General features: G+C 44.2%; 1 protein-coding gene across 1 annotated transcript; it reads right to left on the bottom strand.

The window, feature by feature from the left end:
• Positions 1-1534: 1534 nt before the first annotated feature.
• LOC129647218 (chloride intracellular channel protein 5-like) lies at positions 1535-20373 on the bottom strand. Its single transcript, XM_055574407.1, has 2 exons — positions 19666-20373; positions 1535-1615 (listed from the first exon to the last, which is right to left on the bottom strand). Exons 1-2 carry the CDS (start codon positions 20278-20280, stop codon positions 1535-1537), a joined length of 696 nt encoding a protein of 231 aa, XP_055430382.1. The 5' UTR covers positions 20281-20373.
• Between the last annotated feature and the right edge of the window lie 2010 nt (positions 20374-22383).

The following is a 22383-nucleotide window of genomic DNA, read 5'->3' as shown; positions in this document are numbered from 1 at the left end:
ATGTGTCTCTCCCAGCCATCAACAATGGCCCTTTTTCTGAACTCCTAGAACACTTAACTCAACAGTCCTCCTCTGCTCTAGTGTTTGCTGTTACTCTCTCCTCTGAGCACTTGTGAGCTCCTTCAGGGTGGAAACCCTGCTCTCACTTGTGGGTCCCTCAGCCCCTGGGGCAGCAACAAGCTTGTACCAGAGGCTGGGTAAATGTTTGTCGGGTTAAGTCATGTTGAACTTGGAGACCAGCTTGCTAGCACTCACTACTATTATCTCCATGAGATTGGAGGCAAATTCTTTAACCTCTCTGGATCACAGTTTCTATGCATCTCAAACAAGCAAGTTGAATCAAATGATATCCATGATCTTCCCTAGATCTAAATATCCCCAAGTATGTTTCTCTACCTCAAGGTCTTCCCAGCAAAGTGAGGATAAACTCTGATTTAGCTCTGGGTACAGACAGAGAAGGGGCTTCCCTGGTAGCTCAGCTGGTAAAGAATCCACCTACAATGCAGGAGACCCCGGTTTTTTCAATTCCTGGGTCCAGAAGATCCCCTGGAGAAGGGAGAGGCTGTCCACTCCAGTATTCTTGGATGTCCCTGGTGGCTCAGCTGCTAAAGAATCCTCCTGCAATGCGGGAGACCTGGGTTTGATCCCTGGGTTGGGAAGATCCCCTGAAGGAGGGCACGGCCAACCCACTCCAGTATTCTTGCCTGGAGAATGACGGAAGGACAGAGGAGCCTGGCAGCCTGCAGTTCATGGGGTCACAAAGACTAGCACAGCACAGACGAGAAAGGGTTTCTCTCTTTTCCTAAGTGTTCCCTGCTGTGACCCATGACTCTAAATGTAGGATGAGGTCACCAGCCCTAGGATATGAATGTTTAGAGAATGTGCAAATGTTCCTTTTTATGTTCTTCCCTCATAGCTTCCCTGGTGGCTCATATAACTGACCTTCCCTGGTAGCTCAGATGGTAAAGAATCCTGCAATGCAGGAGATCCAGGTTTGATCCCTGGGTCAGGAAGACCCCTGGAGAAGGGAATGGCTAACCCACTCTGGTATTCTTGCCTGGAGAATTTCATGGACAGAGGAGCCTGGCAGATCACAAAGAGTTGGACACAACTGAGAGACTAATATTATCACTTTTTTTCACATTCTAACCCTCGTGACATGGTGACTGAATTTCACCACCACAACAATAATTCCTGTATTTGTTTTGTGTTTTATATTTTATAAATACTGTCTCATGTATTTTATCTTTTGATACTCACAACTGCCTCACAAAGTAGGAAGAGAAGATATTATTCCCAGATATGGAAATGCATCTCAGAGAAGTTAATTTGACTAAAGGCACGCAGTAGTTACGCTCGTCTGAATTGAGCCTGGGGGTTCTTTTTCCCTGGACTCAGTCTCTGAATTTAGGCATCATGACCAGGAAGTAAATCTGTAACTTGGGGGAGAGGGGTGAGGGTGATACTTAGGACCCATCCTCTCAACCCCCTTCTGCAGAACCAATCAGCAAACATTGTTAATGTCTCATGTATTTCAGTCCCAGAGCTGGTATAATGCCAGGACATTAATCCAGTACTTTCCACAGCGTATTTCATGAAGCATGGTGTGATTTCCCTGAAAAAAAGAAAATCTTGTAGTCAAATAATTGGGAAATACTCCATCTGCACCCTCTCTTAGAGCTTTTCCAGTATGTATTTGCAAATGAAAAGGCTGAGAAGTTCTGCGGTAAAGAGCCCTATTCAAACACTTGTAAATTCAATAGTTTCAAAACTATATTTAGAACCTTTGTGCATGAAATATTATTGACAGGTTTCTGCCCACAGACCTTCCTGAGATCCTGCTGAAATAACTGAAGTATAGATCCACAGAAGGGATAATCTCAAAAGGATAAGGGAAATGGGACAAGACTGCCAAGGAACATGGAATTTAGACAATCTTCTGGAGGTGAGAAGACAGCTGGGAGCACACTGACCAACAGCACAGAACAGAACAAATTATAGCACAGAAGAAACTCCAAGGGGGCTGCAGAGGAGGTGGGGGCTGTGTGCTCTACCAGGACCCCAGAGAAGCTGTAGGCTTGAACTTGGCCAAATCCACAGGGAGCGGGAGGTGCGGTGTGGGGCTCAACTGGAGTGACTCACTAAACGTCTGTCTTAGAACAGCTGTCTCAGTGGAGTTTGCCTCCAGGCTGAAGATGGAAGATCCCTGGGGCTTCCCTGGGGGTTCAGAGGTTAAGACTCATGCTTCTAGTGCAGGAGGCACGTGTTCTATCCCTGCTTGGGGAGCTAAGCTCCCTGGGGAGTTTCTTCTCCCCAGGAAGCTCTCTGAGTTGCTGGGGAAAGGTGCTTCCAATGTGCATGTGGAAGTGCCCCCAGTCCGTCCCTTTTTGGGCCCTTGGAGATCCATTTCCTTTCTACTCATTGTGAAGCGGCTTCCTCTGTCTCTCTTCCCTCGTAGGATACCATGGAAAGATCCTAAAAAGGCACACGTAGAAAATAAAACTAGAGTTATGAGGAGTTGAGAATGTCACTATGAAAAATGTAACAGAAGGGTTGGAAAACAAAGAAAGTCTTTCAAATGCGGCCTGCCACATCAGTAAACAAAGGATGTTGAGGCTGTCACTCCATGAGCCACTGCAGCCCTGAGGAGACTCAGGATGGAGAAAAGCAAGATACTGGCCCTAGAGAGCTAAAGGGCATGTGAAAGGAATGATTTCAATGAGCCCAGCCTCTTGCAACTTCTGGCTGGAGAAAAAGACTAAATTCATTCACTTGAGGTATCTGGGTTGTTGTTTTTTTTTTTAATTAATGGTCATCTTTTGATGTTCTGACCACCTGATTCTTGTTGCAAAAACTGTATATTCTGGCTCCTCCCTTATTTTTTCAGAGCAGTCCCCCTGAGCTACATGAGAGGCTGTCTTCTGGGCCAAAGTCCTCAGAAAGTCCATGGAATAAAACAGAATTCTCAATTTTTAGATTGTGCTTTTTTCACTTGACAAAACTTAGAAAAAGAAAGAGAGAGATAACAAAAGGGAAGTAACAAGAAGCAGAGGTCAAACCCAGAAGGACAACACCCAACTAGTATGAATTACAGAAAAAAATAGAGGGCAGGGCCATGCCTGACACGTGGTGTACTCAGCACAAACATTCAGCCAGACCCCAAACAGGCGAAGTTCCTGTCCTGGGAGCCAGTCAACCTTCTGTTAATAATAGGGCAGACCAGCTGTAACAAAGTGCAATGTCAGGAGCATAATGCAAACAGGGGATAAGGAAAGAGAGCAGTAGAGTTCTGTTGTGCAGAGTGAAGATGATATTTGAGAAGGGACACCACAGAAAGTAAGGAATTGAGCCTCGTTTAATCCATGTTTGCTGAATGAAGGAAAGAATGAAAGAATGTGGATAGACGAGTGATACGGCCCTGAGAAAGGCAGCCCTCACTGTTCTCACCTACAACTGAGCAGTCCCACTCAGTAATCCCCAAGCCCTGTCCATCATAATTAGAAAGCAGGCTTCGATTGCACCCAGAAGAGCCAATACAATTGTTGAGACCAGGCATTTGTGACTTCGGGGGACATCCCGTCTGTCCGACGATGTGTTAGGAGACCAAGGCAGTGCTTTATCACAAGCTGGATTGCTTCTCTCGGCAAATGGTCTCCCCAGTGGTCCTAAGAGCTGGGGTTTTATACTGGGGCTATTTTTAGTTGTCCGCAGAGGCTGCTGGGACCTATTGCTTCAGGAGGGGCTGGTGAAAACTTTACCCAGGGGAGAGGCATTGCCTTCTGCAATCTTAGCCTGAAGAACTCTCTAATGAGATGTGAGGATTTACAGTCTCTGAGAACTGGATGCCTCTTTCATGAAATACAAGATGAGGTAGCCCTGCTCTGTACCCATCAGTCAGCAAGAAACCGGTCAAAGTTATTTTGGTCAATGGGGTGGTAATAGTTTCCATTCAAAATCTTTTGCTAAATAAAAGGGACTGCTTTGCTTTGGAACTGATTGATACTTGGAAAGTCTTGGTTGGGGGCACGTCCGGAGAAGATGCCCCTCACATTGAGTTTTCACGAGTGCATCCCAGCAGGGTGTGTGTTCCAAACTGCATGTCCTTTTCTTACCAGTAAAACAAGGCACTGACGGGCATTCAGGAAAGCAGTTTGTAAGGTCTGGTTGGGATATTCTGAGCTTGGTATTTAATCTGCCACCTCCTTCTCTTCCAGGATAATAAGGGCAAGGCTGCCTGTAAAACCTACTGCTGTTGAAATCATCTTCCCAAAGCACAGTTCTGACCTTGCAAGTTGCTAGTTTTAAAACCCTAGATACTCCCTGCTACAGATGAAATACTATCTAAAAAGTCCTAGGTGCCATTTTAGACCTTCTGTATTCCAGGACAGTCCCAAGGTTTAATTTTGCTTCTCCTGTGCCTCCACCTTCAGCTCCTCTCGTGCTCCAATCAAGCTATATCACTGAATGTTCCCTATAAAGGTATTTTCCACCTCCATGCCTGTGGTGGACTCCATATTTGTATACTCCCCACATTCATATGTTGAAACCCTCAGTTTTATGCATATTAACCTATTTCATCCTCATAATAATCCAGTGAAAGATTAAATTGCCTAAGTCTACCTAGCTAATAAGAGACAGGATCAGGATGTGAATCACACAGTCTAGCTCCAGGGTTTCTGCTGTAACCACTAAGCAACCTGCCTCCCAGTGACATAGGATTGAGAAGGATGATGTGATTGCGGAGGCCTAGCATCTCATCCTTGGTCCCAGATCCCATCTGCCACCTGCGTGCCTACATTTCCTTCAGAGTTTAAAGTCTTCCTCTCCCATGAAGCCCTCGCTGATAAGTCCAGTCCTCTTCCATTTGTGAATGCCTTCAGTGCTTATTTGACAACATGTATCATGTATTCTTGCAACTGATTCTGTCTCAACTCTCATGTTAGTTCTAAATACTTTACAGTGGGTGTTACTCCTTCCTTCTAGCCAGCAGGTCAGAGCCTCACCAGTGAAGGTCCCCAGCTTAGACTGCTTTTCTATTGCTCACAACACCTGCACACCCAGTGCAGAGTACAGGCTTCATAAAAGACGCATCAGCCTGTTTGTTTGGAGATGGATTAAAGGCATGCACAGGGAGGAACAGGCAATTGGCCTGAGCTCATTCTTGCAACTACACATTGTTTATGATGGATCAAGAGTTCACCACACTTACAAGAAAATCACTCAACTCTCACCCTCATATCTTCTCAGTAAGCAGCCCCCTTGCCCCACCCCAGATAATCCCCTCTGCTTTAACATGGCAAGTTGTTTTGACTGAGGAGAAGGACCTTGATCTCTGTGTCTAATTTCCGGACTTAATGCTATTTGGTCCAAGTGGCCGATGGGGCAGCATCTTCAGTCCTCAAAGTTATGCTGCTTTGATGGATAACACTTACCACAGAGAGACCGTCAGTGGGCCTGGGCATGGCCAGTGGATACTGACAGCTTTACTGAGATTCACAAGCTCTACAATGAGCTGTAGAGCTTTGCCTAGTCAGTTGCCACTTGAAAACAATTGATTCATATGAACTGATAGCACAGATACTATTTATCGAGGAGAATAATTTTCACCAGTGATTTCTTTATTTTGTGGGTAGGACCACTCTTCTTTTTCACTAAACCCAATCACTGAACCTTTTATTTTTAGACAAGGGAATAAAGACCCAAGGCAGGGCCTGTGACCACATAGCTGATGAGTCTTCATGCTGCATCTGAACCCAGTCACACTACAGTGGTACTGTCTTATAGAACTTTCTGAGATGCTAGAAATATTCTCTAGGTGTACTTTTCAATATAGTGGCCAGTAGCCACATATGTCTGACTGGCACTTGAAATGTGGATAGCATGGCTAAGGAACTGAATGTTTAAGATTTTTTTTTCAGTTAATTTAAATTTAAATGCCGCATGGAGCTAATGGCTAGTGTTTGAACAGCACAGTTCTAGAAGAACCAAGACAGTTAACAGAGGGTTGCTACTGTAAATACAAAAAGACTATCCACCAAATCCTTTCCTTTCTTGCCACCATAAGAGAGCAGGACACAAATAGTTCTGTAGATGGGGAAAACATGCAGTTGTACTCCAGTTAACAAAAGGCCCGCATGTCAGTTATTCATTACCACCTGACATATTTACCCTGCAATTGTTATCGCTGAAACCTCAGAACATCAGTGGTTTCGTAAACAATGTGTCCTCTTGTTTATAAGCTGTTGCTGTGTTACTGTTGTGCACCAAGCTGGGCAATAATGAGGAGCTGGCACTTTTGCAAACCCACAGGCTCATGAAGGGATGCAGAGAGCTCTGCTCATAAAGCATAAACACGGGGCATGGCTTCAAGCCCAGGTTTCTAATCTTTGTCCTCACAAGATTACACAGAACACTTGGTTTCAGGGCTTAAAATATGCTCTACTCACAGGGAGTCATCTCATATTTTTAAGGGAGTGTCATTAGGTGGAAGAGCTGCCAGTCAGTGAATTTTCCTATGGACACAATACAATTTATACACAAAATCAACCTGGATTCTTCAGGCCTGGGTATTGGAAGACAGCCTAAAAATATCATTCCCTTCTAATAGTAGTGAAGTCCTCTTTTCCTCCAGGTTTTCAAGGGAACTCATGGAATCACCAGAGGCTTGAATGGTAAGAAGATAAAAGATGAGAAGATGGCATTGTATTTTGACTTTTGTTGATGAATGATTAGCTGGGACATCTATTTTCCTGTCCGCTCATTACTCAGAACTTAAAGTGCAAAATAAAGACAACATAGTCTTTATAGTTTTAGTCTTTTATTTTAAGACAACATAGTCTTAAAAGAAAATGGAAAGATGGAAGGTCAGCAAGCAGCTTTTGACTGAAGGCCATCTGCAATAGCTAACTCCCATGATATCACTTTAATGTCATTATCATTAGACTTTAATCTAGTTGAACTTTATGACTATATTCCAAACTCCAATTCAGACTTGACTTCAAGGGACCAATATTTGAAAGAAAGGAGAAGCAACTCAAGTGAAGTGAGGATCTTAAAGTCAATTTTGACAATCTCCATTTTGGACAAGATGGAAGAAAAGGAAACAGATTTCCATTTAACATCAGAAACTTTCTTTAAACAACAGGTAAAGCAGACAAACCATGTGCAGTGATGGTTTTCAGACACTGGAGACAGGCAACATAGAACCCCAGTAGAGGCTGATTCTCTCTGAGTTGAGGAGACAGCAGAGTCTGATACTTCAGAAGGTCAAGGCAGCTAGAATTCACAGATCTAAATAACAGACAGGATGGAGGTGCAGAGAGAGAGACAGTGATAGAATTAGAGCTAGATACATAGGTAGATAGATGCAATCCATGTTTTTAACCTGATGGAAAATTAGCTCAAAATGGATCTTAGAGTTAAATATAAAACCCCAAACTGAAAAACTTCTAGAAGAAAATATAGGAGAAAATCTTTGTGACCTTGGAGTAGACAAACATTTCTTAGAACAGAAAAAGCAAAAACCATAGAAGAAAGAAATCAATACATGGACTTCAACATAATCACAACCTTCAGTCTTCAAAACACACTTATTAAAAAAGGAAAAGTCTTTCTAAACTATGTGAAAAATACTTATCTGATAAAGAAATTGTATCTTGACTATATAAGAAACTCTTAAAATTCAATAATATTAATATGACAATGCTAAAATAATAATAAGCAAAATATCTGAACAGACACTTCATCAGAGAAGATGCAACAATGGCTAATAACCATATGAAAAGATGTTTAATATCATAAGTCATTTAAAAAAAAAAGTAAATCAAAGCTGCCAAGAAAGATCACTATACATTTATCAGTACACCTACAACTTAAAAGATTGACAATACCAAGTACTGGAAAAGAAGCAATTAGAAATCTTTCATAAATTCTCCCAGCCACTTTGCAAAGAACTTGAAAGATTTTTTAAATAAGGTTAAACATTCACTGACCATATGCCCCAATAATTCCACCCTTGGGTATTTGACCAAGAGAAATGAAAACACAATCAACACAAAAGCTTATATGTGAACACTTATAGCCATTTTATTAATAATAGTCAAAACCTGGGAAAGAACCCAAGTATCCGTCAACTGCTGAATGAATGAACAAATTGTGATACAGTCACACAGTGGAATATTACTTAGCAACAAAAAGGAACCACCTACTGATGTATGTACTGATATGGGTGAATTCAGAAACATTATGCTAAGTGAAAGAAACCACACACAAAAGGTTACAGAGATTAATTCAATTTATACAATACTTTTGAAAAGGCAAAACTAGGATGATAGAAAGATGTGTGGTTTCCAGGATTCAGGGCGTGGCTGGGAGGGGCCCCGTAGCAAAGGGTCAAGAGGGAATTTTCTTAGATCATGGAGATATTCCTTATCATGATTGTGATGACTGTTATACAACTGTATATATTTGTTCAAAATTCAAAGACGAGTGCACTTAATATTGCTGAATTTGGTATATGTAAATTATGTCCCAACAAAATCAACACTCAAAAAAGGAAGGTACATGCTAGGATATATAGTATAGTACCATCTGTACTAAACAAAAGGGAAAAAAGATAATTTCAAATATATGAACATAGATATATTTGACAGGATTGTGTAAAATGTTTCAGGAAGCATAGAAGAATAGAATAAATAGAATAGAATAAATCACCTCAGAAAATGGAAATGGAATGCCTGAGGGAGCGAGGTGGAAGAGGGACTATCTTTTATACCTTTCAAATTTTGAACCATGCAAATTGTGTGTGTGTGTGTGTGTGTGTGTGTGCGCGCGCGTGCGCACGCGTTAAGTCACTCAGTCATGTATGACTCTTCGAGACCCTAAAGACCACTGCCCTCCAGGCATTCTCTGTTCACGGGATTCTCCAGGCAAGAATACTGGAGTGGGTTGCCATGCTCTCCTCCAGGGGATCTTCCGCACCCAGGTATCAAAGAGATCCAGCATTTCTTATGTCTCCTGCATTGCCAGGTGGGTCCTTTACCACTAGCGCGCCACCTGGGAAAGTGAAAGTGAAGTCGCTCAGTCGAGTCCGACTCTTTGCGACCCCGTGGAATGTAGCCCCCCAGGCTCTTCCGTCCATGGGATTCTCCAGGCAAGAATACTGGAGTGGGGTGCCATTTCCTTCTCCAGGGGATCTTCCCGACCCAGGGATTGAACCCAGGTCTCCCGCACTGGAGGCAGACACTTTAACCTCTGAGCCACCAGGGAAGCGCTGTGCAAATGGCAAATGTATTCAAAAGGGGAGAAGAGTCAGCTGGGCTCCAAAACCTGTTACTGTTCAACATGAGTTGAGTCAAAGTCCTGTTTTTATGTGAGAAAGAGAGATAAAAAGATAATTATCACATTGTTTGGGGTTGAATTACATCTCCCCAAAATTCGTATGTTGAATCCTAATCCCCAGGGCCTCAGAATGGGATGACATTGGAGACAGAGTCCTTACTGAAGTAATCCAGTCAAAACGTGATCATTAGGGTGATCCTAATGGGCTCATTATGGCAGACCCCTAATCCAACATGACTTGTGTCCTTATAAGAAGAAGAAAGTAGGACAGAGACACACACAGAGGAAGATGCAGGAGGAAGACAGCATCTCCGAGTCGAGGAGAGAGGCCTCCGTAGAAACCAACCCTGCCACACCTTGATTCTTGCCTTCCAGAGCCCTGAAGAATTCTGGAGACTTCTGACCTCCAGAATTGTGAGAAAATATATATCTGTGTACCACCAGTCTGTGGTACTTTGTTATGGCAGCGTTAGCATACTGGTACACGGAGGTAACACCAAGCCTCGAGGGGCCAAGAAAAGCTTGGACGAGGGCCCAGAGTCATGAAATGGCATGAAGTGGGCAGGGACATAGGGCTTTCAGGTGGCTCAGTGGTAAAGAATGCACTTGCCAATGCAGAAGCTGCAGGAGACTTGGGTTTGATCCCTGGGTTGGGAAGATTCCCCTGGAGAAGGGAATGGCAACCCACACCAGTATTCTTGCCAAGATAATCTCATGGACAGAAAAGCCTGGAGGGCTACAGTCCATGGGGTTGTAAAGAGTCAGAGGTGACCAAGCACACAGGTGCAGGGTAAAAGAAGTCAACATGTTTCAAGGCAAAGTGGGAGTGGAGAGTAGTCGGTGATGAGGTCTTGGCTAAAAGCCTGATGGGGCATGAAGACCTTTTGATACATTCTCTCATGCCAGCCTTTTTCCTGGGGGCAGTGGGGAGCCACTCCATAGCCAGAAACAGGGAATAGTGTGGTCAGATGCCAATCTGATGACTGTGCCGGGCTTCTTAGGAGAAAGATGGGTCTGGAGGCAGAGTGACCAGTTGAATAACTGTGGCCAAGATGACCATGGCCAGTGGTGGCCACGATGGAGAGGAGAAAACAATTTAGGCAGTGAAATTGACTGGACTGTTGGGTAGTAAAGAAGCAGAAATCTCAGTTACTCAGAAGTTTTAGTTTGTACAATTGGTGACACGGCTCACAATGTGGTGGGATGAGGTGTGGATGCAGAGATTGCCATTAACTTTGCACTCCCTTTGGAGAAAAAAATGTCCAAAATTTTTCTTGGAAAACAGGTGGGTCCTAATTTGGGGGTATTCATTTCAGAATATCACATCCCCTTCCTTTTCAGAGGTAACATGATCCCTCCATGATGACCCAGGTAATGCACCTTTATGACTCTGTAGCAAGTGTTTCTTCCCATGATTTCTTGAGACGCTATTATAAAAGGCTTAGAGCAAGAAGCTGACTCCACAGAATGGACAGAGTCAGCTGGACCAAAGTCATTCTCCCCCTCCCACATGGATACACAAGGTGTGAGGACCCAGACAGGGAAGCAGAATGCATCACAGAGACAGACAGCATCAAGGGGCCCTCCTAAGATCACCTTTCACAAAAACATGTGCATGGACTTTTAGAATGCTCCTGAACCCCCTATGTTAGTTGCTCAGTCGTGTCCAACTCTTTGCGACCCCATGGACTGTAGCCCGCCAGGCTCCTCTGCCAGTAGAATTCTCCAGGCAAGAGTACTGGAGTGGGGAGCCATTCCCTTCTCTAGGGGATCTTCCCAACCTAGGGACCAAACCTGGGTCTCCTGCACTGTAGGCAGATTCTTTACCAACTGGGCCACCTCACCAATTCAATGGACACAAACGTGGTCAAACTCTGGGAGATGGTTAGGGACGGGAGAGCCTGGTGTGCTGCAGTCCATGGGGTCGCGGACAGTTGGACACGACTTGGCAACTGAACAACAGAACCTCCTCCAGCATATTCAAAACATCTAGCACCCCAGGCTAGGAACGCCAGTAAGAAGGAAATGCCCTGGATGGGGGTGAGGGAGGACAGAGGTCAAAGCCCTGGCCTTGCTATTCATTTGCCATCAGGCTTGGGTAAGTTATTTAGCTCCTCTGGTTTTCAATATTCCTATCATAGCACTAGGATTCTGTTCCCTCTTTGACTGATGCCATTGATTCACAGAGGAAACTAGTTCCCACGGCCACCTAGAAGATGATTTTTAATAAGACCAGGACTTATGTCCCCAGAACTCTTATTAAGAAGACATTGTGACAAGAATAGACATCTTTATTCAAACCTGCCCCTTGTTCCATATTCATGTTTCAAGGGTTCCATAAAAGGACAGCTGGGTACATGCAACAGGTTCAGACTTGCATTTTGTCACAGATGTTTCAAAGGACTTATCTGATGGGTCCTGATTACTGACATTAGAGCAGGCCCTCCCTAGGGGTGGTGAACAGGAAGGCTCTTGCAGGGTTCTAAATATAAAACTTCCGAGTAGTTCAGCCAGGCTAAGACAGATCTCACAAACACATTTTTTTTAAAAAAAATTCAAACTATACTAAAACAACATCAATCAAAACTTTGTGCTGAATCCATGTTATACTTCCCCCTAACAAAACATAAAGTACCAAGATACGCATTTAGATAATACATAAATCAGCAACACGCTTGGTCGCTTTTCTCAGAAATTCAACTGGATGAAATCAAGGATATAAATATTTGGATAGACCCAGACTCTCAGCTGAATGAATAAATAACTAAAAAAGAAGACAGTCATTATACACAATATATTTACATTTAAAAGTTTCACCTAATCTTTGAAATGAAACTTAGTAGATGTTTGTTTGGTCCTGTCCTACACGGTTAAGTGGAAATGGTTTTTAGTTTGCTTATCCATCACCCTGAACATTGCTTTGCTCATGGTATTCTCCTCCAATATCATGCTACTCTCAGTTGCCTTCAGGATAAAATCCAAGCTGCTCCATGTGCCATGTAAGACCATGCCTAATATGTTGTAATAGCTTATAAGGGAAAAGAATCTGGAAAAAAACTAGATATATATGAATCACTTTGCTGCATACCTGAAACTAACACATTGTAAGTCAACTACACTCCAATGAGGCAAACAAACAACAAGAGAAAGACAGAAGGAGAATAAAAGATACAATTAAACAATGAAAAGAGTGTGCTTCCGGTTCTTCAACCTCAGCATCTGTGCTGCCTCGATGGGCATCTTCCCTTCACTCCAGCCTCACAGACCTCCTCGCACACACGTGTGTATCTGCTGTGCCCTTGTGTCTGTGGAGTCCATGGCCTGACACATCCCCATGGCACCTCACCTGTGTCACATCTCAGTAAGCAAATCCAGCTGCATGTCCCTCATTTCCTCAGTGGGATTTCTTAATCCCTCGACTCTGATGGGGAATTTTTGTTTGCCTCCAAGGCAAATGGACTCAGTCTGTTGCTTATGAAAACTGCCAGGAAGGAACCGGGAGGTGAGGGAAACTATTCTCCCCGATCTTGGCCAAGGAGAGTCTCAAACCCCAGACGGTGACAGAAAAGAAAGGAAACCCTGTAAGTCCAAAAGATTGTAAAAACTGAGTGTATCTATCAATGCAGAACTTAACCATTTATCCACAGTGTAAGTGCATTTATTCATTTACAAATTATAGTAACTATAATTATAGTATACTACTACAAGAATACACTGTGCACATGATGAAATACATAGAAATACATAAAATAACATTGAAGAAAACTAGGTTACCTCAAATAGAAATACTGCCTAATATTTTTTATCCTAATTACAGTATTCTAACAGCCCGTGGATTAGGTTGAATACTCTATTCTGGATACCAGGCTACGAGTTTAAGAAACATTTACTAGGGCCTGTATGTTGCCTGACTCCAGAAGGACACCATTACCACTTTCTGTGAATGGTGCTCCCCAACTTTGCTCCATGCACAAGATGTGCAACCCTGCGTGGGGACCCTGAGAGAGCCTCGTCAAAGACAGACCCTGAGGACGCGCTTTCCAAGGAACAGACTTCTCGTGAGCTGACTGAAAAGGCATGTTGATTTCTTGCTGGCCCTCCCAGTCACACCCAAATCGGGAGATCCTAATCATTATCAAACAATCTCCTTGAGAGGATAACACATGTGCCAGACACGTGATGCTGATACAGAGCTGGAGCCACATGCCCTGGTTAAAGACTGTAAGAGCTGGAAGGGCCTGCATTTCAGAGGTGCGGAAACTGGGGCCCAGGAATGCTTTATAGTGAATCATTGACCAAAAAGTGTTAGAATTTCCTGATCAGTGCTCTTTCCACAATATTAGACTGTCACCTTAAGATCAGCAAACAGAATATTTATGATGTCTACTAACTATAAGGCTTTGTGCCTAAAATAAAAGTTATTATTTTATGATGGTTCAAAATCATCACAATAAATGATAATAACTCAGGCAACCAGTCCATTCTAAAGGAGATCAGTCCTGGGTGTTCATTGGAAGGACTGATGTTGAAGCTGAAACTCCAATACTTTTGACCACCTGATGTGAAGAGCTGATAGCCAAAGACCCTGATGCTGGGAAAGATTGAGGGCAGGAGAAGAAGGGGACAACAGAGCATGAGATGGTTGGATGGCATCACTGACTCAGTGGACATGGGTTTGGGTGGACTCTGGGAGTTGGTGATGGATAGGGAGGCCGGGCGTGCTGTGGTTCATGAGGTCACAAAGAGTCGGACACAACTGAGTGACTGAACTGAACTGAACTGAACTGAAATATAGAGTATTTACTATACGTCAGATAGTATTCTAAGTGATTTACATGGATTCCCTTATTCAATCTTCATAACTACTCTATTAGGAACATAACGTTATGACATCGATTTTACCAAAAAGAAAACTGATAACCTAACAGAAATTAATCTGCTAAGCCAGGGTTCAAATTACGCAACCTGACTTCAAAACCTGCTCTACAACATATATATATGTATATATACACACATATGTATATACTGCCTTCCGTGATCAATGACATCAATAATGTGCAGGACAAATGGTGTTCATTTGTATCCTTTTTCTTTGCAACTGTCTTAATCAGAATACTTTTTTTCTTTTGCATTAAATACCATAATTTTTTCTCTCTCTCTTTCCTTCTCCATCTTCCTGTCTATCTCTTATCTCCATCTATGTCTCTTTCCTTCCTCCCCCAGTCTCTGTCCCTCTTGTCCCTCTATTTCTTTCTCTTTCACACACACACACACACACACACACACACACACAGTTAGGACAATGTCTACGAGGTCTTTTAATTTTATCAGAAAGCAGCAGACAATTCTTATAATCCTATCAGCAAATTCTGAACTGACAGGCTCTCTTAATTGCCTGTGACATGGATTGCAGCTCTCACTAGAGAGCTTTCTTTCACTGGATCTCAGTCAGTGACCACGAAGAAATTATTTCTTTCCTCTTATTTTCAAGAACTGTATTTCTCTGGACTTCCTTGATGGTCCATTGTTTTAAGACTCCAGGCTTACTCTGCAGGGGGCAGGAGTTCTGTCCCTGTTCAAGGGACTAAAGTCCCGCATGCTGAGTTGTCCAGACCAGGAAAAAAAAAAAAAAAAAGAATTGTATTTCTCTGTCTTCGCCTGGGAACAGAGAGTTGCACTTGGGATGTGCTGCTTTCATCTCTTATATCCAGTGTCTGGCATGCAGTATGATGTAAATATAGGAAGGAAGGCGGGAGGGAGATAGGAAGAAAGGGAAGGAGGGAGGAAGTGAGGGAGGAATATATGGAATACTGCATGATCCACATTTTCTAGATCACATGTTCCTGGAGGAGGAGTTCACAGGTGAAATGGAAATAGCATCCCCATTCACCCAGTGGCTCTGGTCTAACCCCCTAGGGTCAGCCTTGGTGCCTTCCTTTCTTCATGCTACACATCAGACCCACCAGCAAAACCTCTGGGCTCTCTCTTCCCAACCATCTTAGCCCTGCCTTGCTGTGAGCATTGTCCAATCCACCATCTTTCCTTGCCTAGATTTCCAACTGCCTCCAGCCTGTCCTCCCTGCCTCTTCTTTCTCTGCTCTTCCTGACCCAGGGATAGAATCCAGGTCTCCCGCATTGTAGGCAGACACTTTAACCTCTGAGCCACCAGGGAATCCCTTTTCTTTCTGCTCTAGTCTATCATTGAAGAGGCAGTCAGAATGTTCCTTGCAGAACCCTTTGATGACAACCCCCTTCCCCACCCCGTCCCTGCACTTATCACTCAGAGTAAAAGTGAAAGTTCTTTCTATGGCTCATCAGGCCCGGAGGTGACCTGTGCCCACCCCCACCTCTCTTTTCCTCCTTCGCTCACCCAATCCTGGCCACACCGCCTCCTCCCTCCCCTACTCAGCATCATTCATGGTCCCACTGTGGGAAGCTGAACAACAGCTCCCAAACTCACCCATGTTCTAATTCCCAGAAACTTCTATAACAAAAGGGACTTAGCAAAAGTGATTAATTAAAGGATCTTCATATGAGGAGATTTTCCTGGATTATCCTGCGGGCCCAAACTAACAATTTTCCTTATAAGAGGGACCAGAGGAGTCAGATTAGAAGGCAAGGGGAAGCTGGGGACTCCATGCTTCCATTGCAAGGGGCACAGGTTCCATCTCTGGTCAGGGAACTAAGAACCTGCATGCTGCACAGCATGGCTGGGGAAAAAAATATAAAGGTGAAGCTGGAAGCTGGGGAGAAAGGGAGATGTGATGTGGGCCATGAGTGAAAAATGAACACTGCCCCTAGAAGAGTACTGTGCTGTGCTCAGATTCTCAGTCCTGTTGGACTCTTTGTGACCCCGTGGATTGTAGTCTACCTGGCTCTTCTGTCCTTGGGACTTTCCAGGCAAGAATACTGGGGTGGGTTGCCATTTCCTCCTCCAAGGGATCTTCCAGACCCATGGGAGACCAGGAGGAGATCAAACCCACATCTTCTCCATCTCTGCATTGCAGGAGGGTTCTTTACCACTGAGCCACCAGGGAAGCCCTCTCTAGGAGCAAGGGTGGGTGGTGGGTAGAGGGGGAAGGAGGTGGGGTGGTGGGGAGGTCGATGGGAACAAACTCTCCCTGGAATCTCCAAAAGGAACACAGCTCTGATGGCTCCTTGTTTCAGCCCCTCAAGACTCACTCCCGATTCTGATCTCCAGAATGCTGGAGAATAAACCCGTGTGGTTTGGAGCCACTGTGTTTCCAGCAGTTTGTTAGGGCAGCCGCAGGAAGTTAACACACCCGGTATTCTGTTTTGTGTTTCTTTACGGCACTGGCACCACTGGGCATGTTTTACATTTACTTCTTTATGTGTCCATCTGTTGTCTCTCCTGCTACGAAGCAAAGCGCGGGGGAGCCTGGACTTTGTTTTCTTCCCTGTTGTACACCCAGAACCTGGCCCAATAACTATCTGTTGAATGAATAAATAAATGACGTGTTTTAATTAATTGATCAACACCCGGAAGTGGTGGAGCCTCAATATGAGGTTGGTCGAGCACACAGTTATTAACTTGCATTCCATTTTCTCTGATCTGTCCAGACAGGTGGAAACATACACAAGTGAGTGCTGGTATGGCTGCAGCCCAAGCTGTTCAGTTGCTAAGTGACTCTTTTCAACCCCATGGACTGTAGCCCACCAGGCTTAGACTTTGTCCATGGGATTTCCTAGGCAAGAATACTGGAGTGGGTTGCTGTTTCCTTTCTGACACAGGGATGGAACCCATGTCTCCGGCATTGGCAGGTGTATTCTTTACCACCGAGCCACCTGGGAAGTCCGAGAAGAATTCATACAGGGAGTCAGAAGAGGGGGAAAAGCCTTTTGGGTTCACAGTAGCTGGAACATTAATGGAACATCAGCAGCCCAAATGGTCCAGCCCAAAGCAGCCCAGGAGGAGATCAACCCCAGAACCCCATCAACAAGCCCACTAGGAAAATGGCGATCCCCATCCAATGCAGGGGTTCCAGCACCCACTCCTTGGAGCTGAGAGGAGCATGGAGCTTGAGCTGGTCACCCTCATGCCCTCCATTCCCGGGCAGGACCAGTCACTTGTCCTCATGTTATGCATTTCCACTTTCCAAGGGATAAAGAACTGCAGTGGGGCTGGGGTGGGGGTTGAGAAGCTGAGATTAAGCCTGTCCTTCTCACTGAATGATGCTGAGTATCATCTCTTAAAAGGAGTTCACACATAGGAGCTGAGGTTGATTTTATATTGTATGACCTCTTAGCAAACTTAGAGTTAATTAGATCCAATATTTGCTTTAGGGAACTACGGATCTTAAGAACTTAGAAACCATTTGTTACTATCAAATAGTTTTTCCTGTGGCTGGCACCAGTCGGAGATGCCAGTACTTCTATTTCCTCCTACTTCTGTTTGGTTCAACGGCAGTGGCAGGCTAATTTCTGATGAAATCAACACTTTGCCAAATATACAAATAATGGTCTGATGTGCCTGGAATGATGGTGATCACGACAATGGTAGTTCATCTTCAATGATCAGGATGACAATGATTCAGAATGCTGATGGTTACAGGGAGTTACATGGATGCCTCAGTCTTGAGGAAAATATACCCAGTCCTCACTTTTGAAAGGTTGCGTCTTTCTCTTTTGAAGCTAACAAAATGGTAAGTGGATATAAAGGATGGAAGGCAACTTGAATGCCCCTGTTTGAACTTTGCCTCCTCCGTAGAGCCTCTCTTGACTCTTTCGTGCACCCTCAGGCGCTCCCAGGATACCCACAGCACTTTGCTTGCTCACCTCCTCTATTTCACCAAAATTCACAACTTGCCAAGTCTGTCTCCTGTACCCCATTGTTATTTCTTGACAGAAAGGGCTCTGTCTACAGACCCATCTCCTTCCCAAATGCTCAACACAATCCCAGGCAAGGTTTGCCAGGTACTTAAATACAAATTGAACACTCTGCTTGGTGCTTTTCAAAAAGGACCTGTGTGGTCGAATAAAAGAGACACGATTTATACACCAAAAACAACTAGTGAAAAATACAGAGTAGGAAATAATTATACATTAAATTAGCAATACATACAATTAGTGTATTTCATTAGAGGAGTTAATTCGAAACCAGAAAGGGGAGAGATGAGTGTAAACTGGGGTTTTCATAGATTCATAGAGTAATCAATTTTGTTAGCCAGGAATAGCAGGATTTACGAATATGTTGTCTTCACATTAAAGAACTGTGTCAGTATGAATTTGGGTAGGGGGATGTTGGGGAAAAAATCATCTTGATCCATAAAGATGAGCTGTTTAGCCCTGAAATGCTTTCTATGTCTTGATAATATTCATAACCGCAATCTTTATTAGATTATCAGTTTAACACAAAGATCATCAAAGTTCTTTGTTTAAATATCCCAAGGGTTAAACATTAACACTGACACTAAGTGTCTTACTACTAGTGAAATCGTTTTATCTCATCAGATATTTTAGTTATATTGGTGTCAAAAGGGCAAATTGAGTAACAGAGGTAACATTTATTGACCATATATATGAAGTACTATCTGTGAACTGGAGAAGGTAATGGCAACCCACTCCAGTGTTCTTGCCTGGAGAATCCCAGGGACGGGGGAGCCTGGTGGGCTGCCGTCTATGGGGTCGCACAGAGTCGGACATGACTGAAGTGACTTAGCAGCAGCAGCATCTGTGAACTTAGAAACACTCAGGAGGAAACACAAGTGCCTGACTGTAGTCATGACTTTCACAAACCGTAGTTCTGTTTTACAAAATCATGTTGATGAAGGAAATTTAACCAGACAGGAAAATGGTACTTGACACAAAGGAAAGGCTTTGAGCAACAATTTCTGCTCACTCATAAGCGAACTTTTTTTTTAGTTTTGATTTTTTGCTCATCATGGATGTTTTCTGGCATCCACTTTTAACATTTTTATTTATTTTTTGGCCAAGCCGCACGGCATGTAGGGTAGTAGTTCCCCAACCTGGGATCGAATCCATGCCCCCTGCGGTGGAAGGGTGGAGTCCCAACCCCTGGACCACCAGGGAAGTACCCTCAAAAGGCAACTCTGAAAAAATGCTTTGCCCATGGTACAGAGAAGTGATCACAAGACACACACTTTAAATGGACTTTCCAATTCTTGTAATTTTGAGCCGTTCTGGGTAAACCGTGGAATGACTCATTTCATCAGCCCTACTCTTGAATACACACTGACATCCAAGGACCATGACACCACGCATCTTTCCCTGGTCTCTCAGAGCAAAATAAAGCACCAGTCAGGCCATCTGCATGTGCAGCTGTGCCTGTCTGAGGGCATTCCTTACCTTCACAAAGAGGTTTATCTCGGGGCTTGCGGAAGCCGATTTGTTTCCTTCTGAAAGATCGTCAGCAGAATAGCTGGTAGGGGAGATCTCGCGGGTGGAGAAGGCTCTGCTATTCTGGATGGTGAAGCTTGAAGGAGAAGGCAGGTCTGCCTCCATCTCGCTTCCATTCTCCTGGGGCTCCTCTGGGTCAGACCCCTGGGGCTCCTCTGGGTCAGACCCCTGGAACTCCTCTGGGTCAGACCCCTGGGGCTCCTCTGAGTCAGACTCCTGGTCCTTGGTTGGTGAGAGCAATTCTTCCAAGGAGATGTCGTCCTCTGTGGGTTCCCCTGGGTGGGGGTCCTGAGCCTTAGAATATGGTTCATCAGGCAGGACGTATTCTCCTGTTTCTGGCTGTAAAGAGGTCGAGGTTCTCCCCTGACGCCCAACAGGGTACACGGCCACAGAGTCATATTCGTGGCTTTCCAGCTCATTGACATATAAGTTGTCTTCCCTCCTCACATCTTCATGGACTTCATCGTAAAGTGGACCTCCGTTTTCTGCTGGGTCTGAATCCTCATACACCCTCTCTGTTTGGACTCTGGTGTAGATGGTGGTGCTGTAGTTTTCGTCATTCATGTTTATTGATCTGATAGATCCTTTCGCAAGCAGACCCGAGTAGGTCTGAGATGAGGAAAGGGCTAGAGGATGCTGCACCGCCTCGCAGAGGAATCAACAGGCTTTTGAAACACAGCAACCAGCCACAGCTATCAATGACAGGTCTCTAACAATCATTTACCAGAGACTTTAGTCGGCAAACCACAAGTCCATTGGACATAAGATAAAGCTTACAGAGTCAGTTAACTCCTTCACGCCTGAGGGTATTTTCAAGCAGACTGTGGTTTTTGTCACTGCCAGCAGCTCCAAGTTCTTTGGATCAACTAGAGGTTGAATTATCTTCCCAGCACACATTGAAATTCTGAATAGTTAGCCATTTGTCATTAAATAGGGCTCCTTCTTCCAACTACCTCCAAATGCTGACAACATTCAAGAAGTCCCTGCTGTTCAGTGGAAAACAATTCTGCGCAATCATAACTCATCCGTGAAGAGCTGAATTTGTTGCTCAAAACAACTGTTTGAGCATTGATGCCCTGTGATAAATGAGCTGTACATGTTCCAGTTAGGTAATGCATGCCATTTATGTTTCTTATCTGGAAACACCATGAGGTGATTCAATGGCAGAAGGAAAAGAAGATAAGTGCTCTGTTCTATGGTCACATCAGTACAGATCACCCAAGCTAAGGCACTCAAAGATTTATGGCTTGGGTTTTATTTTTTTCTCTTCAACTTGCATGTGATCATCACAGTCAACACACCTTCACAACAACCCTTTTAGGTACAGGATACTGCTGCTAAGTCACTTCAGTCGTGTCCGACTCTGTGCGACCCCACAGACGGCAGCCCACCAGGCTCCCCCGTCCCTGGGATTCTCCAGGCAAGAACACTGGAGTGGGTTGCCATTTCCTTCTCCAATGCATGAAAGTGAAAAGTGAAAGTGAAGTCGCTCAGTCGTGTCCGACCCTCAGCGACCCCATGGACTGCAGCCTTCCAGGCTCCTCCATCCATGGGATTTTCCAGGCAAGAGTACTGGAGTGGGGTGCCATTGCCTTCTCCGACAGGGTACTAGTTGAGCACTAAACGCTTGAGTTAGAAGATACACTCTATGTCCTCAAAGGATTTCTAAAGCAAAGTACTGTATGCACAAGCTGTCTAGTTGATGTCATCTACAGATGCCACGAACATGCAGGCTCTTTGTTTTTTAACCTGGTACTCTAGTCTGCTAATTCCTGCTTCCCTTCAGCACACCATGTACAGCGTTCTCTTTCAAATAATAACCCAGGTGGACTGTAAAGGGACTTTTAATGTCCAGAAATCATGTGAAAATTGAGAAGTAACCTGCCTGGTTGACAGGTTTCAAAGCACCTGATGAGCATCTTATTGACAAAACTTCATTGTACCCTTGCCTCCAGTGCTGCCTTCAAGAATCTTCTGGAGTGAACTAGAGCGGGATTTCTAGAAATCTAGCTTTGTGGATAAAAATAGATCAAAGGAAAGATGCCAGAGACAGACCTTAAAGTCTATCGATGCTACCCCTTTATTTTATTGAAAAGTGAAGTTTGTTTAGGTCCAAATACCAGACTGATTACTACAGTTCCCATAGTCAGGTGTTTATAACTCAGTGGGGCCCCAGTTCAAATCCTTCTCACAATCTTAGCACTGGAGAAAACCTCAACGGTCATTCATTCTAAATGATTTTACATTTGAAGGCAGCCTGGAACCTAGAAAGGGGAAGCAAGTGGTCCAGGTTCTCACAGTGAGTTAATACTAAGCTGATTTCGATTGTGGTTTCTTAACCTCCAGCTCAGTGATCTTCCTGCCACTCACTCCCTTCCTAAGTCAGTGTTTTCCAACCTTTTTTCCTGATCATACAACCTCCCAACCCACCCCGTACCTAAAAGATTCTTTTTAGATATTTCTCCCACGTAATTAAAATACTGCTGCTATACTACGTATCTGTTGCTAAGTCACTTCAGTCGTGTCCGACTCTATGCGACCCCATAGACGGCAGCCCACCAGGCTCCCCCGTCCCTGGGATTCTCCAGGCAAGAACACTGGAGTGGGTTGCCATTTCCTTCTCCAATGCATGAAAGTGAAAAGTGAAAGTGAAGTTGCTTGGTCATG

The sequence above is a fragment of the Bubalus kerabau genome, chromosome 3, assembly GCF_029407905.1.
Source record: "Bubalus kerabau isolate K-KA32 ecotype Philippines breed swamp buffalo chromosome 3, PCC_UOA_SB_1v2, whole genome shotgun sequence".
Taxonomy (NCBI): Eukaryota; Metazoa; Chordata; class Mammalia; order Artiodactyla; family Bovidae; genus Bubalus; species Bubalus kerabau.
Note: the sequence above shows the minus strand (reverse complement) of the source record. Positions and strands in the feature narration are given on the sequence as shown.

Bases quoted from the DNA above. Each gene is read 5' to 3' on its own strand.
- LOC129647218 (XM_055574407.1), bottom strand. From the start codon at position 20,280: ATGAATGACGAAAACTACAGCACCACCATCTACACCAGAGTCCAAACA. The intron at 1,616-19,665 runs GTAAGGAATGCC...TCTTTTTTTCAG, and splicing joins AGATAAACCTCTTTGTGAAG to GGAAATCACACCATGCTTCA.